The following is a 17,636-nucleotide window of genomic DNA, read 5'->3' on the forward strand; positions in this document are numbered from 1 at the left end:
CGCCTTTTTACATCATCCTTGAAGTAATGTTATCTTAGCTGAAAATTTGTCATAAGGTCTCACATAAGTTCTTGTGTAATTTCTTATGTTAGTTCTTACGTAAGTTATCATATAAGTTTTTTTAACAGAACTTGTGTCAGAACTTGTACACGAACTTACATTTGCTTATCAACCAAGTACTTACATAAGATCTTATGTAATTTCTTATGTAAGTTCTTATAAGATTTTATGTATTAGTCGTTATTTAATTACATCTAGATACATACATGGCGAATTAAAAAAATTTTTCCGCATAAAAGCTGTTAGAATAGCTAGTATAAATTAGTATATACAAAAAAAGCATTTCTTACCTCCACTAAGGGGATTTAAACCCGGTCCGGAGAATCCCTAGTCAAGTGTCTTCGGATTCGATACATAGGAAAGAATTGACGTCCACTTTTTATTTGAATTAAATGCTTTTTTAAAAAACTTTATTTCATGTATAAACTTATATTTTTAGAATTTATATAATTTTTTGAGTAATGTATAAATAAGAGAGAAATGATTTTTGCTGCTGGTTTTCGATACTGATGTTAAAGTATTAAAGAGAAAAAGTTAATCCTCAACTTTGTTGTAGCAATTGCAATAAATTTATTACACGTTTAAAAATAGATTATTTTTCCCTTAGAATAAAAAGTATAAGTAAAGTTCAAATAAAATCCGTGAACGAAAAGTAGTTGTGAAATTAATTACTAGATTTATTGTCGAGAAGCGCATTATTATACTTAAAACAATATTATATGTACATTTATGAAATGTTTATTAACTAATGAGGTAACCAAGGTGGTAAATGTTATCCACAAAATAAAAAAATAAACATTAGTTTTAGAAGTACCTTATGAGGACGTCAATTCTTTCCCATGTATGGAATCCACTCTGGCCAAGTGGGTAAGATACTTGACTGGAGATTCCCCGGACTAGGTTCAAATCTCCTTAGTGAAGGTAAGAGATGCTTTTTTTTGTATTTACTAATTATGTTAGCTATTTTAACAACTTTTATGCAGGAAAAATTTCAAAATTTATCGTGTGTGTATGTAGATAGTAATTAAATACGTTGAAACGACTCTTATAAGAACTTAAATAAGAACTTACCTAAGAAATTACATAAGATCTTATGTAAGTTCTTGGTTGATAAGCAAATGCAAGATCATGTACAAGTTCTGACATAAGTTCTATTTAAAGAACTTATACGAGAATTTACATAAGAGCATTTGTAAGAAATTACATAAGAAATTACATAAGAACTTGTGTAAGAACTTATGACAAATTTTTAGCTGGGATGTCATGCTGAATTTTTTTTCTCTTAAATTCTTAATAAGTTTATTTATTGCATTATTAAATATGTATTAGAACTTGACTTGATGTTTCATACACAGTCAAAAAACAATGAATAATCTTACAGAATGTTTAAACCACTGACCTTGCTGACATATTGGTGCGATGGATCAATAGCGAGTAAATCAGTGTGCAACAAAAGAGAATGTTTTTCTCTGTATAAGAAAAAAGATACTTTTTCTATACACCCTGCTGCTCTGAGGAGCCTAAAGTTATCTAAAAAATACCTTGAAGAAAGTAATATCCGAATTAGATGGTATCCATGTCAGATCTTTGAAGTGAAGGAGTTAGATTGTAGGAGTTTGACTGAGAAATCCAAACTCAGACTGTATTAAAAAGTGAGCAGATACCCTAAACAACGTGGATCTGGATTTTTTAGATTGAAATAAAATCGATGGATGTAAGCCACTATACTAACCAACTGAGTAGGTAAATAAAATTTTTTAAGTAAGTTAAAATTATCCTTCAAATAAGCTGTGAGAGCCATCACTTTAGTTCTTCCCTCCAGAAAAGTTTCAGCCAGTTTGTTTTTTAACGGAAATAGATCAAGATTGAAATTTTAAAGGTTATCAGGGCCGTGATACCACAATTTTATATTTTTTTACTTAAGAGAAGTAACGCCCTGAGTGGCAATATCAACTGACTTCTTACCACATGAAATATAATACCAACACTAAGATGATAGTATAAACTGAATTTTAGAAATATAATTAACAACAAATGTGATTCATATTAAAGCATATCCAGAAATTCAAGAAAAACATCTTGAGAATCAGTCCACTTATGAATCCATACGCAGTTTATATGAAGTTCGTTCTTGACGCGTGCCATGCAGTTCAATGTATGATGCATTTTTGGAGTTTTCACGCAAAGCAACCTAGGTAGCTATATAGGTTCTAACTGTACAAGAGACTAATAAAAGTCAGTCCATTTATTCGCCTAGCAAGCGAGTAGTGGACAATTTGAATCGAGGTTTAAAATTCAGGTGTCTTGAACTACAACCTTAGGAAATATTGAAACCATAGATAACCAGCCTTGTAAATCAACAAGACGAGTTATTTTTGACAGTACTGTATGCTAAGTTAGGGGTTCAATATATTTGGAGAAAAGAGACAAAAGTCCTACCAGAGTCTTAAAGCTGTAATACTCTTGATCCCAGCGTATCTTCTTAATAGAAACTAAGAACTAGAGTTTTTACGCCATAGGATTCATTACCACTTGTAATTTTTGGATTGGACTAAAATCTGTGTTAGCATTTTAACTATAGTAAACATATCCTTGTACATGCGTCAACGAGATAAAACTACTCATTCAATACATTTTTTTGAAAATACAATATCCCTGTTTAGACGATCTTCTAGCTGAAAAAAGGTTGTGTAGAAAGCTTAAAATTTGATTATAAATATTTATTCAAGTCAATTTCAAAGGGTGACTGTAGTGAATGTGTGTTAGCATAAAAACATATTCGTTAGCATAAGGATGACGAATACTGGTACAGTTTACGAGTACATTCAATAGAGTCATTAAAAACTTGTTTACACCTGTTTTCCTGCATCAAGAGAATTGGGCTCTCATAAAGGTCTTCTTATCCCAAAAATTTTTGTAAATTGGAATTGAAACTCTTTTTAAAATTTGATCAATCGATAGAAGGACTGCTAGGCAGGCACTTGATTGAACTTCCATTCATGAAAATTTATGTAAAGACTATGGGCTTCCAGGAAAGTTTGGGATCAAATTCAACACAAAATGAGAATTTTAGGGTATCGGAAGGGAAGTAACTAGATTGGTGACACTCAGATGAACAGCTTTCGACAGAATAAACCCAGCCAAAGATAGTGAGCTTGGCAATTGGTTTTTGAAGTGACCCAAAACTAGTGTCATTTAAATAAGTAACTTGTGAGATCAGCTCCCTAAGTACCATCAATTAGACCTGGAGAAGCAAAAACTAGGTTGGCTAACTTTAACTCAGTGATGTAGGGCCAATTAATAATAGGCACTTTTATACTTGGGGTGACTAGAGTCAGATATTTTAAGACTAGGGCAGTGAATGGTAACGTTGATGCAAAACCGTCGGTTGGGGATATTGACAAACTAACTTATTTTTTTCTCTTACCAGCTTCACGAGAATTCATTACAAATGTAGTTTTTTTGATTAGACATCTAGACAAATTTAAAGATTGTGCCACGAGCTTCAGAGTAAAGACGAATCAGAAGCAGCATCTAAGAGTGTCCTTAGTACTACTGATTTACTCGTTGATAAAATAAGTTTTACTAAAGCCTTTGACATCAATACCACAAAATTACGAGGCAAAGGAAGCAAACAGCTGAATAATTTTGAACTTCATCACTGGATCTCTGAGAGTCATCCCAATTAATTGAGTTATTCGAATTATTAATATTATCAGCTACATTAGCTTGTCAATTTTGACACCGACGTATCTTTCGCCGTACAAAATTTTTGCTTATGGTATTATTGCAATTATTGCATAATTAAAAAAATTTACAAGTTTTTGAAGTCTGTGCAGCCATTAGACACAAAAAATACAAATGGACTTGCGAAACATACTCCTTTCACTAAGGTGGGCTTCGTTTTAAAAAATATTATAACTAACTATAAAATGATTCTCAAAGAAATAAGTACACAGGTAATCGAACTTATTTTGAATGAAAGTACAGGAAATTACTCTGGAACTTTTGTATTTTGCACTAGACGAAAGTTAATTATCCAACTTCTTTAACAGAAGAAGAGCGAACTATTTATTTCAGAGCATCGATTGGTTTGTGAAGTTCTTTTGAAGCTTAAACCACTTGTTTTAAAAAACTAATAATAGACTTGAGGCCTGTAGCATCCTTGGAAAATTTCGTAGGTTCTAAATTAGTAAGTTTGCGTTAACATGCACTGAATTTTATCCAAGTATTATCACGAGTCTTTCAATCTATAAAAACAATGACTCAGGTAGTAAGGCTATCATTTTTTTAAAAGTTTTAATAAATAATCAACAACGTCTTGGCCTTATAAAATTATCAGGTACAAAATCTAAAACGTAAAAACTTGATGTAAAACATATTTTAAGAACAGTAACAGTTTTTCAACCTAAACTATAACTAATATTTGCATTTGCCTTACGACAGTGACTAAAAGTAGCACGCAAGATAGTGAAGCGTGGAATACAACATTAAAGCCCGTTCGTACCTGTCTTACGTCAGCCTTGCTCGTATATGTGTGTGAATATATGTCTAGGATTAATATGATAAAATGCTTATTACCTTAGAGATTAGAAGGCATAACGACTAATAAATTGTTAACATTTTAAATAATTCCGTTAATCAAAATTTTGTAACACAATTTTCAGTTTTTGTGTTTTGTACTCTGTTAATATTATTAGAGTTAGCATAGATACGTAACTTTTCCACTAGTCATTGTTTAAATCACTTATATTCAGCACCTTATATTTTTACCTGATTAAAATTAAAAGAATGAGTAGTTTTCAAGTATTTTCTGCAAATACTTATTTTTCTCTTAAATATATAGTCACTTTCATAAACGTCAATTTTGATTATTAAATGTCTAGATAATTGGCCTGTGCAACAAGTCTTGCAATTACTACAATGTATGTCATATGAAACGATACATTTATTTGTATTATGAACTCGATCCATTACCAGTTTTATCAATGACAAGAACTTTTTAATACGTTGAAACACTATTACAACATTATTATTACTAGCAATTCTTCTAATGATAAAGTGAAGTTTCGTGAAGAACGGTAAAACTAGTATATTATGATTACAAAAAATTATATGACTTGAGACTCGTGTATTATTTATCCAGTGTCATTGCTATTTCATTTATTTATTGATAAAGTTAAGTGGGTTACTATCAGCTAATAACTTTTTCTTGTAATTTCTAGGTTTTAAGTAAAATTTGCTATGAGATAATTTAACACTACAATTCACTTTAGTGTGAATTATAGCTTTTTTTCGAAATACAGATTAATGTTAGTTAAAATTTACGTATCGTACTAGAGTGGGTAGGTTTGCTGTACTTATTAGTAATGATTGAGTTACGATCATTAAAAGTGAATCTTAAATTATGAAAACTAATTTAATAATAACTGGCTTATAACTGTAAACTTTAAATTTTTATTTAGCTAAATGATTATGAAATTTACACCATTTTACATTTTGTCGTTGTGTGGAAATCTCTTGTAGGACATATTTGAAATTATCGTGTAATCAACTTAAAATCTATTTGAAATTTATGTGATTTTCTACACAGAATTTTATGGGAAAGTTGAAAGTTAAAAAATTATGAAATTCTTACAGTTTCTATAATTCGAAGTTTAAAAGTGTTGCAGTATAGAAGTCACTGAACAAAAATAAACAAAAAAACAAAAAAAATACGCGCTTCTTTTTGATGTAAGAAAAGCTTCAAGCATTAGATTTTCTGTATTTCAAGTTTGTGATAGATTGGACAGAAGATGTACCAAATTTCAAAGTTATACAAGCTCAAACTTTTTTTATCATAATACAAGCATCCTTTTATGATTATAAAAGCTTTGAATTTAAGATCACCTAGTCCTTTTTGATTTGTCTACAGCATTTAACAATTGAAGTTTTAACATTTGAAGAGCTTCTGCACAGAACACTAACAACTGGTTTTCCAGTAGATGGTATAAAATTTTATTCAACGCCAAAGAAGCACTTGAAAACTATTTTAAACTTTACAAATGGTTCCACTGACCTACTCAAGAACACAAAATGTTGCATTAAAAAGGTTCAGAAGTACCGTAAAAAGATTTTAGAAGGTATAAAGAACACAATACGCAAAAATGTAGTCTAAAAGCAAGGAATACCAATAAAAAGAGTAAATTGTGAAAAGCAAACGATCTATAAATGTTAAATATAAGAATAGAAATTTTTAAAACTAAAATTCTGATACATCGTTACGTTCAAAAATTAAAGCGGCTTGAAGGTGGCTTCAGAACTACGTATTGCAACAAGTAAGGGGCCCCTGAGGTACAAATAAATATTTTTTTTAATAAGTAGGGTTCATTTTTAAACAATTATTTCTCTTTGTCATATCCTCAATAATACGCAGTGTAACTATTTTTTAAATCGTAAAATATTGTCAAAAACGAAAATTACACTTCCTTATTATCTGCGCATGCGCAGAAGATGGCAGACGACTTTTTTTCCTTATTTTATTAAAATCTAACTCGTAAACATTTTATTTTCTAATTATCAATGTATTTTTTATAAAAAACTGTTAGTATGTAAACTTTATTGTTTGAGGTCCATCGCATACTTTTGGAGTCATAATCAATTTCTTAACGGTTACCATAAGTCTACGTGTTAAATTAAGAATTTTTCAGAAGACACTTTCTCAAAAATTATATCGATGACCTCAGTATTTCTTGATTGCACATAAATTTAGCATATTTTATTAACATACTCTCTGAGTACCATAGACTTTTATCTGACAGTTTTGAAGTACCTAAGCCACCAAAATATTGAGTTTGTGCTCCAAATGTTTGTATCAGTAAAGGCTTTTAAAATTTAAGTCACTTTTTTGAAAACCCAATACTTCCATGACTCTATCAGCGAACTAACGTAATGGCCAGATGAGCTCATCTTACAATACGATCCACACAATTCGACATGCCCTAATAATCACTGGAATAGAGTTAATAAGATGTAAAATAGTTATAAAATGATAACTGCGTTACCTCTTGATCTTGCAAGCACAAAAACTCCCTAAACTCATCAATATCAATCCTTACAAGCTTTTTAACCCTATAATACTGATCATTCTTCTTTGACTGTACTTCTACACTTCGGTAATCTTGTAATTCTTAAACCCCCGAGATCGGAATTCTAAGATCCCATAGCCCTATAGCCCTACAAAATCTCAACTATAAAAAAATTATAAGCTTTATAAGGTTTTTAAATAAAAAAAAAATCAGTTATAAAGAAGTTAGAGCATTTTTTTGGAAGCTTTTCCTATTTCTCTTTTTTATATATCTTATAATTACCTTAGACAGAATATAAAATATTATTAACATTCTAATAACAATGATTTATTAAGACATTGATAAAAAGCAATTACATTAGTTCATATTTGCCTTACTATTTTGATCTAAAACTTTTGTGTATACATGACATCTGTATTCCGAAATAAATATAGAAACTTTATAGTGAAACTATCTTAACATATTTTGACTATCTAATAGTTAATAATAAGTTTTTCATTCATTGTTAAATATCTTGGAATATCTTTTTAGTGCATCTTCTTAAAAAACTTTTTTCCACATTGAGGGGAAATTTCAAGATTTTCATTCATTATGTGATAATTACACATGTATATAATGTATGACTGTCATGATTAAACTTTTTTTAATAAAATAATATTCTAATATTATCAGTACTTTTATTATAATATAATATTAAAGTTTTTTAATATTTTACTTAAAATATGTTTTGTAAAACACTTTATTATTAAAATCAAAATAATATAAAATTTTCTATTATGAACGTCTTTAAATAATTATTTTATATAACGTACACAGTAAGGTATTAGGAAAGAGTCAGGTGTTAATAAGGCAAAACTTCCACGGTTCCCGTTGTTCAGGGATTTTTTTAAACTTATATAAGTAAATGTAATTTAATCGTGTCTTGAAAATTGAATACGTGTAACAAATTTGGATTTTTCATAGTTGTACAATAATATTTAGGAAAAAGATTAACGCACCAAGAACTTAATGCGCACTAATTAAATGAAAAGATTTATTTAAAACAACTACAATACTTAACTATGAAAAATCGTAAATAAGTAAGAAACTACTTATAAAGATAATCATTTTTTCTATTATATAGGCATGCATTAATTCCATTTATAAGTCCACCCAACTACATAGTCCAACATAAACGTCTTAATTGAGACTTAGTGACATATTTCCATTTTGCTACTGACAGCTGCGCAAAGGCTAAGTTTTTAAAATAAACAAAGAACTGGTAATTTATGATACAGAAACTTAAGACAAAAATAGTCTAAAAATCAGCTGATGTCTAGTTGATTTTTTAGATAAAGTGAATGTGATGGTCCAGTTGATTTTCCGATGATAAGAGCATATAAAGTTTGTTACCAGGGGACAAGAATACACAGTCAAGTTCATTTTGGGTGATAAAGCCTATAGTAATAAAAAGCATGTACTTTAAAGCATAGTAAAACTTCTAAGACATCATAACATACGTATACTGGACTGTAGTTAAGAAATGTTACTCATACTTTTTATTTGTCGTTATTTTAGAGTTGTTCTTACATATTATAATTTCTATTAAGCAAAAAAAGAGACCTCTCATAGGAATAAATAAATATGCTCTTAATTTTTACAAAAATCAAATAACGGTATTCAAAGTTGGAAACATACATTCAAACCATGCAAAAGATACATAAAAGTTGATTCGTGTAACATAATCATAAAACAAATACACAACACATGTACAGTTTTGTTGCTGTAGCTATTAAAAAGAGAAAGATAGTTAACAACGTTAGATGAAAGGAGGTATAAAATTGTTTAAAAGCTAGACATAGATCAAAATGATTATACTTTTTAAACATGCCAGTATTTTTAATTTTATATTACCAGTCCAAGAACTGGTGTCCAGCAACTGCACTTTAATAAATGTGGCCATGTAAGAGTATAAAGAAGGGAAAGGAAACAGGAAATGGTTTTATAAAAATTAAAGACTTACTCTTAAAAACTGCGTTTCTACTACTAGTAGAAACAAGAACGAGAGAAAAAACCATTCCAAGTAATTAATAATTAAAACTATCTAAAAGTCGTGAGAGATAAATTAAGAAAAAAACATTGAATAAATGTAGTAAATGAAGAAGAAAGTCAGCTATAAGAAAAGTTTAAAATTTCAATGAGCTATTTTTACGCTTTACAATACCGAATCAACTATGATGTTAAAGATAAATTTTTCCATCTAAAAAATAGCAAACAACCTTTTTGATATATGAAAAGAAAAAAAATAACATTTTGGGTAGAGTATAAAACTACTTTCATTTTTGTAAGCTACTATGTATATTTAAAATGAAACATATTAACCCATCGACCAAGACATTGTTTCTTAACAAATCCTAATACATGACTAATAAAGAACTTTTTTAATGAAACAACAACAAAATTACGAATAAGGAAATTTTGTAACAAGAAATGAAGCTATTTTTATGATTTTTCAACTATAAGTATAAAATAAAATAGATTTGAGTGTTACAACTTAAAAGTTATTCAGAATGTTTCACTGAAAAATAAAAAAATCGTTACAACAACCTATATGAAACTCTGATTCCAATTTGATTTAAAGGCTGCAATAAGTAAAAGAAAATAAAAATTCCTCAGGTTATATATCAGCATAATTATTATTAAATATGTCAAAGGGATCGTTAGATGGATCTAATTTTTAAATATAAAATGTAACGTGTTGAAATTAAATAAAGGATAAAATAAAATGAAAACTTTTTTTTGATTTTCAAAAAACGTTAATAGGATAGGATTGGATTTATTGGCCCCAGAAGATAGACTTATGCGACGGTTCCAAGGTAACCCCACCTCTTTCGTGTTCAATATAAAAAAGGCGTGGACCTGTGATGACGAAGCTTTACTTGACAATAACGAGATTTGTTCTTTGTTAAGAAATGGTATAAGGTGCCTTGCAAGCACTAGCCACAGCTCAAGTTGGTAGATGAGTCTGAACTAAAAAGCGGTGGTGCAAGCCGAAGTGTACGAGGTGCAACGACAATACTTTCCATAAACACTTATGAGTAAAATCACAATGTAGTTTTCTATATAACTAAAATGAGACTAGTCAGACTAAGTAAGTTTAGTGATCAGGTTTTGATAGAGAAAAACTCTAAGTAGAGATAAAATAAAAATTAAGTTCTTAAGTCTAACTTAAGGAGGTTTGAAATTAACATTTTTATTACAAGACTGTGTCTTTAAAATAGACGCTGGCCCTGCAGACTGAATGGAGACAGAAAAAAAATCGAGAATCAGTGCAGCCAGGTCTTCAGGAGCAAAATGAGCTGGCTTTAGTTGTTTAGTCGAGACAAATTTAGGCGTACCGTTAATGTCAATCGTACAATCAAGATCAGAGATTCTTTCAATAATTTTGAATAGGCCAGAATAGAATATCTCAAGAGACTCGACTGCAAAAGAGCGATGAAAGGTATAAGAGCAATTGTGAAGATCTTTGAAGAAAAATAGTTGACTTGTGACGATGCTCAACAGAGACATACTTGAGCTGTTTAATGTGTTCTCTGTGATCTTCTGAGAAAATTTATGGATTTGCTATTCAATCATCGGGAGTACAAAATTCACCAGGAATACGAAGAGTAGTTCCGTAGAGGAATTCTCCTAGAGAAACTCCAATATCACTCCAGACTGCAGTGCGAAGGCCTTATAATAATGTGGACAGAAGTTTATATCCATATAGATGTGATGAAATCTGCCATCAGGTTCGACGAACTGACTGGGTTCGTTCTTAACATGACAAGAGACCTTAGACTGCTGACAGTCAAGACAAGCCTGGTGCCGAGTTTAATATCACGGTGCAATTTAAGCCATACGTATTTCCATCTCATCAACTGATCAGTAACCTTACGACCAGAATGAGACAAAGAGTGAAAGATGTAAAAATACGCCTGAGCAGGGCTGTAGGAATTAAGGGTCTCAGAATTTCGCCATTAAGATCACAAAAAAGGTTGGGATTGCTATGACCTAATTAAACGCTTTTGAAGTTGAGCAATAAACTTAGTAATACAAGAAGAGATTTAACATTTAGTTCTGCGCCATCTTTCTGCAACTGAACAAGCTCAGCCATTTCAAGGATTGTTGGAAGCCGTATCATATCAACTTGAGATAAGGCGCCAGCCACCATGTTCTCAAAGCCAGGAAAGTGATCAATTTTAGTTACGAATCGAAAGATAAAGCAAAGTTGTTGTCAATGACGAGGAGAGGCCTAGTCTGCTTTTTGATTAAAAGCATAAATCAAAGGACTATGATCTGCAACGATTTTAAAATTTTTGCCTTTTAGAAAGTACTTAAAATGTTTGATCGATTCAGTGACTGCAGTCAGTTCCTTATCCACCGTTTAACTTTATTTCAGCGTAAATACTATGTTTCTAAATTATTTGAAGGTTTCATTTTATTCATCAGTGTAGCTGTTTCTAGCTAAACTTTTGTATTTATTAGTTTCTTAAAGTTATTTCATGTTTTTGTACTGAAAAAGCACTTCGGTTGCTTGTCACTTTTGGTCAGCATAGACCAGCATGCATATGCGTGAGTCGTGTTGAGTCGTAGCAGCTACGAGTGAACTTGCATTTAATTCACCTCCTTTTAGAGGCACTTTTATCTGCTTTTAACTTTATTTGAATTAGGGAGCAGAAAGTCTAAATGAAGAAACAAAAATAGATCTCCAACATTACAGTTAAAAGGAAGGTGATCTGAAGCGGGTGTGTTAACGTTAAGGGTCTAGAAAGTTTAGTATTTGTATGATGAATGTAATAAATCTTTTTTTTAATGTATGAGATATTTTGAAACAAATAAGCAATATTGTGTAATTGTATATTAGTTTATATTTCATTATTAAAAATAAAAAACCGCTTTACCCTAGAAAATAACTGAAAGGTTAATGCGAGTAGTTTGTTTGGACAAAACAAGTAGGCACTACCATGAAGGAAAAAATGCTTTGTTGAATTGTTTCAATGATAATTGTAGTCTAATTTTATCAGTTTTTAACACCTTAGAAACTTGCTTATAATAATGTAGCTATACGTAGATCTCAATGATAATTGAATTGATAACTTAAGAACTTGAAAGTTGTGAAAGATATTTTAAACAATCAAAGCAAATGTCATATTCGCAATATAAATCACTACGTTTTCTACTTATATTACTTAACAAAAAAAAAAAATCTTTTTAAATAAGTAAAAAGCTTTATAAAAAAAGTATGTGTGAAAACATGGAAAACAAAGTTCTTAACAGTTTTAGAAACATAAGCACGTTTACTTCTAAAAAACGATTTTTGCCACAGGTTAACAATAAAAAAATTTTTTAGTCATGTCTTAAGAATTTTATAATTTTTTTATTTATTTTCTTATACGAATTTATTATTCTTAACAGTTTAAAAAACTTGTTTTATTTTTTGTTTTTATCAATCCAAGCATAAATAACTAGATAGACCTTATGAAAAGAAACATAGTATCTGTCAAACTTGAAAAGATAAGTTTAATTCTAATGTTAGGTTTAACTTTTTTTCTAAGCGTTTTGATATAAAAAAATTATGAAAAAAATTTGTTGAGAAAAAATTTTTGCTGTAAAATACTAACTTTTGAGAAGTAAGTACATGATAACGACAGCCTACTCCAATTTTTGCCAAATTTTATACGTTCGATACCTAAAAAAGGTCATTTTTTATGAAACTCATCAAAGGTACATCTAAAATCTTCGTTAAACAACGTATTAGAAAACAGTGACTTTTAAAAATATTTTTTACCATTAATTTTTGTACTAAAATGAGTCTAAATCAATTGCTGTTTTTAAGAGCTTGTATTAAAAGTCGAAATTCCGTCGATACCAAAAATTGGAGGTAAAAAATATTAAATGAACTTTAAAAGTTTCACAACACCGTTTTTTAGGTATTGAGTGTTGAAAAGACTTCAGTTTAATAAGTTACCTTATAGAGGAATCACACACAAGTGGAATTTATTAGAAAACGGTATGTAGAATTTTTTCAATTTCTATTTGCATGACGCAATATCATAAAACTGGTATTATAATCAATTTTCAGAGAGGTCGACAAATTACTTTTGCAATTAAATAAAAAAAAAAACAGTGTCTATATACAGGTATACAAATGCATGCAAAACAGTTACCGGCGCTGCCGCATGCTCACTCCTCCCTTACTGCACTCTCTACATTTCCCCTCTAACTTTACTGAACGTTCTTAATTATAAATGTAAAATTTAAAATGTACTGTAATTTCAAACAAACCTTAAACAAGATAAAACTTCAGTTCGTAATATGTATATTTTTCTAATTAATAGTGCCACTTGTTAGACGAAATCTTGTGATGATTTATAGTAGGTTGAAAAAATTCCAAAAACAGAGATGCAATGTAGAGGAAACCAATATTGAATCGAAGAGCAATGCTGTTCAAAAATTCCTTAATCTAGTGTTGACAACGTTCGGACTGTACATAAATAGCCCTTTTTAAGTTACTTGATTTGACGAAAGCAAGTAAAATCGTAGTCGTAACAGCCTTAATCAATTGTTTTTTCGTAGACAGTAAAAAAACGAAAAACTTACATGACAAAAAAATATTAGTACTAAGCAGAGTCAAAAATTACAAACATAAGTTACAAATTTTTTTGCTCGTTATACAAACAAACTAATATTGAAGCTATACAGGTGGTGTTGAGGTATATTTACATGCATAAAATGCAAACACGGTACCAAATGAACAGTAAAAAAAGCTCGATTTTAAAAATTTTGAGTATCGAGTATAAGATCAAGAATTATTCTTTAACTTTAAAGTTGTGTTTCATACAATATTTAAAAACTGTACTTAAATTATTTGTGTCTATAATTGTAATTACAGAATTTATGTTTCGTAATATAATCTATTTCAGATACTTATCTCTTGTATGGAAATATTCTTGATCTCATACTCGTACCGAGTCAAAATCAAAGGTGTAATCGTTATCATTGGCATATCAACAACTGAAGACTCTTTTTTGTTTTTGCAATCCCTTATATGTTCTTTGATTTAAATACAAAATTTTCTTCAGTTCGGCCTACGTAGCATTTAACACAATGTTCACACTTAAAAGAATGTACAGTAAACATTCTTTCGGGGTCGTCAATTTTATCTTTCCTTAATTGTTAAGAACTTTAAACTTGTTAATAGATTCAACATTAAAAGTATTATTAATTTTGTTACAAAAATTTTTTTTATAAGTAAATCACAATTTCTTAGGTAAAGTAATACAATGTAGTTTTTTAATGTTGATTCAAAACTCTCCACTTTTTTAAAATTGGCCAAGTAATACTTAATCCTACTTAATCGTTATTTTGTATACTTAGGTAAAAATTCTTTTCTATAATTATTGGCCAGTGACATAACTGAAACTATTTTTATATTTTCTTCATAAAAAGAAAAATTAACACGTTTAACTGTTCGGTCAACTAGTGAAAAAACGACGTCAATCATTTGTGATGTAGGAGAATGCGAAAAAAATTTAAATATATGTTTACGAGCGTATTTTTCTAATACCAAATAGTAGTTATATTACTTGTATTATTCTACTATAAGGTAGTATCTAAAAAATTAAGAGAATTGAGATTTAGTTATTCCATCGTAAATTTAATATGTTTTTCAAAAGAACTTTAAATATTTGAATTATCATCAGCTTTATTTCAAGTACGCACACTAATGCATTATAAAAATATATTTTAAAATACTTTACAGGTAAAGGAGGGATTGCAAATGAAGGATTAATTAGATCCTGCACCAAAAGATCAGCTAGAATTGGGCTACATGCAGAGCTCATTGCTGAGCTAAACTTTTGTTTATAAAATTGTTCATTAAAAGCAAAATAATTAATGTTATGAATAAATTCACCAATATGTAAAAATTAAAAAAGGGATGCATGAATTTTTAATGTTATTATGTGCCAATTTCTTTTTATGGCTTGTTCAGCTATTTGAAAATGTACATTTTTAAATAAGGCAATAACGTTAAAACTGGGGCAAGTAAGGCAGTAATATCAAAACTAGCTGAAATATGACCGTCTGGGACATAGAAGTAAGAAATAACTAACAAATTCAAAGCTTTTTTTAATATTGTGATCAGAGCATGGTAAGTGGTTTTTTTTTAAATTGTGTTATACATTTTGAGACTTATTAAGTAGGTGAACAAACAAAGGGCATAATTTATCTCATTGGCTTGTTAGGTTTATGAACCTCAACTCAACTTTATCACCCAGCTATTGTAGAATTATATTTTATATTGAAAAACATTTTCTATCGTCACAAAATAATAACATTCTAGAATTCCGTGTGGTGCTCTACTTACCTAATCTTTGTGTTGCATCAAAACTTTTAAGTAAAGGGTAAAACTCGTAGATTAGTTCTGCAAACAAAGAAATTCAATTTTTGTTAGTCAAGAGCCAGCCATCACGTTGGTCCGAAGGCCTTCTTTGCTCTTACTAACAGTATTCTTTCTTTTTAAATCGTTGACGTAACATTGTGGTGTTAAGATTTACCGAATGATTTGTATAGAGTGGAGTTAGTGTGACTGTAATCAACTAAGTTTACTAAAGATTAGCTATGAATTTTTACGTTACCCTCTATTGAGAACTATTTAGGTATTCGCAGTTGTAGTATAACTTAACACTATTTTTGTAGCCACCTCATGCATTTGCATAGCAGAGACACCCACAGTACTATCTTGAAAAGGATATGAAAATCGCATTAGCTTCATGTTAGTATTTTATGTTTGATTAAATCGAAATTGTAAGGTTTTTTTTCGCACTTTTACAATCAAAGAGTTTTTTTTTTTTTTTTTTTTTTGTAATGTGTTAAGTGGTGTAAAAGCTGTTTTATAAAAATTATTATTTTTTACGATACCTCTCCTCTATATTTAACTGTAGATTAAGAATAACAGGTTGGATTTTTTATTTTTTATTATCATACACCAAAACGGAGTATGAAATTAATTATGGTATATATATGTAAAAATCGTCGTAATATGTTGAAATATTATTTTAAGATTAAAAAATCTTCACTTAAATAATAATAAGAGTAATGAAACGTGGACTATAAGTTGCAAGGTCAACGTAAATTTCACTGGCACACTAATACAACTTTATAACGGTAGTGCTCCTTGGTTACGTTTCCACTGTGAAGCAGAGCGGCGATTGTGATTAGGTCTAGAACTTTTTTTTATATTTTTTTTTTTTCCGCAATCGGAAAAATTCTTTGGTTGCCCTTGATCTATCAGATTACCTGTCAAAGAAAAAAAAAATTGGCAACAAAATTAATCAAGCTACTAAAACAGTAATAAATTGATATTTTAAAACAATATTTAGGTAGTAAACCAACCAATTACTAATTCATTTTGTGGATCAACCGTTCGAGCTTTTGAATTATGACATGGTCGTTCTTTAGTTTTTGTTTTTTTTAAATCTGGATTATGCGGAAATAAACTTCTATTTTCTTTTATATTAACTGCATCTTCAAACTCAATTTTTTCAATTTTCTCTGAATTGTTAGATTTATACTTGCGAAAGACCTACAAAAAAAGCATTTAATTTTGCTTGGATAAATACAAGTAGTGATGTATAAAAAACATATTCATTATTTATTAAATTCATTTACACATGCAAGCAAAAATATGCCAAAGTACGCTTGTACATGCATGTGCGGGTGCGTAGGTTCATGAGTATTTCTGTGCCTACGTACTTTAGTGTGAGAAACTTACATTGGGTGTTGTGAATGGTCTTCCATTTATATCCGCAATGTCATCTTGGGTATTCAAGCCAATAGTATTAATGTCATCATACGTATCGTCATACTCATCATCATAATCATCGGATACTATACTATATCTATTATAAATATATTTTGTTGCAACCAAATAACTTTTATCATTTAATAATTCATTTAAACTCTTATGCTTATCTTTTCTGAAAAAAATACGTTGAATGTAGTTGTGTATGTAACTCTAAATAGGTTAGGTAGAGTTTGACACATTTTGATAAAATAAGTGCACATCAACAATCAGTTTACAATGATACGCACGCACGATAGCAAACACCAGCACCCTAAAAAATTGTAATACTTTATCACCATTTTTATAATTCATCCTTAAAATATATACATAAAAAAATGACTATATTTGGAAATAATCTCTGACAATAAGTAAAATTTTTGAGTGTCGGACTTTAATAATTAAATATAAGTGTTGCTACTACGAGAAATAAGATAGAAAGTCATACAAAATCATGCCTTTACTGAACTTTCTCTGGTAAATATAAAGTGTACCAGATATATTTCTTAAAGCATTGTCAACTGCCATCAACTGTCAGTAATATTGAAAGAAACAATACTAAATCCATCCGAAATGTTTGAAGTTAAAACTATTGCATCTCCTTAACAAGGTAAATCTCAAAAGACTGGATTTCAAATTCTGAG

At 29.6% G+C, this 17,636-nt stretch overlaps 1 protein-coding gene across 2 annotated transcripts in view; it reads right to left on the bottom strand.

Moving 5' to 3' along the window:
* Positions 1-16,166: 16,166 nt before the first annotated feature.
* Positions 16,167-17,636, bottom strand: part of LOC106642445 (activating signal cointegrator 1 complex subunit 2) — a 196,191-nt gene continuing 194,721 nt past the window's right edge. For both annotated transcript variants that reach the window (XM_089592284.1, XM_089592283.1), the window contains exons 12-14: positions 16,924-17,128; positions 16,545-16,734; positions 16,167-16,448 (exon numbers count right to left, since the gene is read on the bottom strand). In XM_089592284.1, the coding sequence (XP_089448410.1) occupies positions 16,309-16,448; positions 16,545-16,734; positions 16,924-17,128 (535 nt within the window). In that variant the 3' untranslated portion in view covers positions 16,167-16,308. The remainder of the gene's footprint in view (positions 16,449-16,544; positions 16,735-16,923; positions 17,129-17,636) is intronic.

Source organism: Copidosoma floridanum, unplaced genomic scaffold, assembly GCF_036245765.1.
Source record: "Copidosoma floridanum isolate Cflo_tuat_1 unplaced genomic scaffold, Cflo_Japanese_pri ptg000015l, whole genome shotgun sequence".
NCBI classification, from domain to species: Eukaryota; Metazoa; Arthropoda; class Insecta; order Hymenoptera; family Encyrtidae; genus Copidosoma; species Copidosoma floridanum.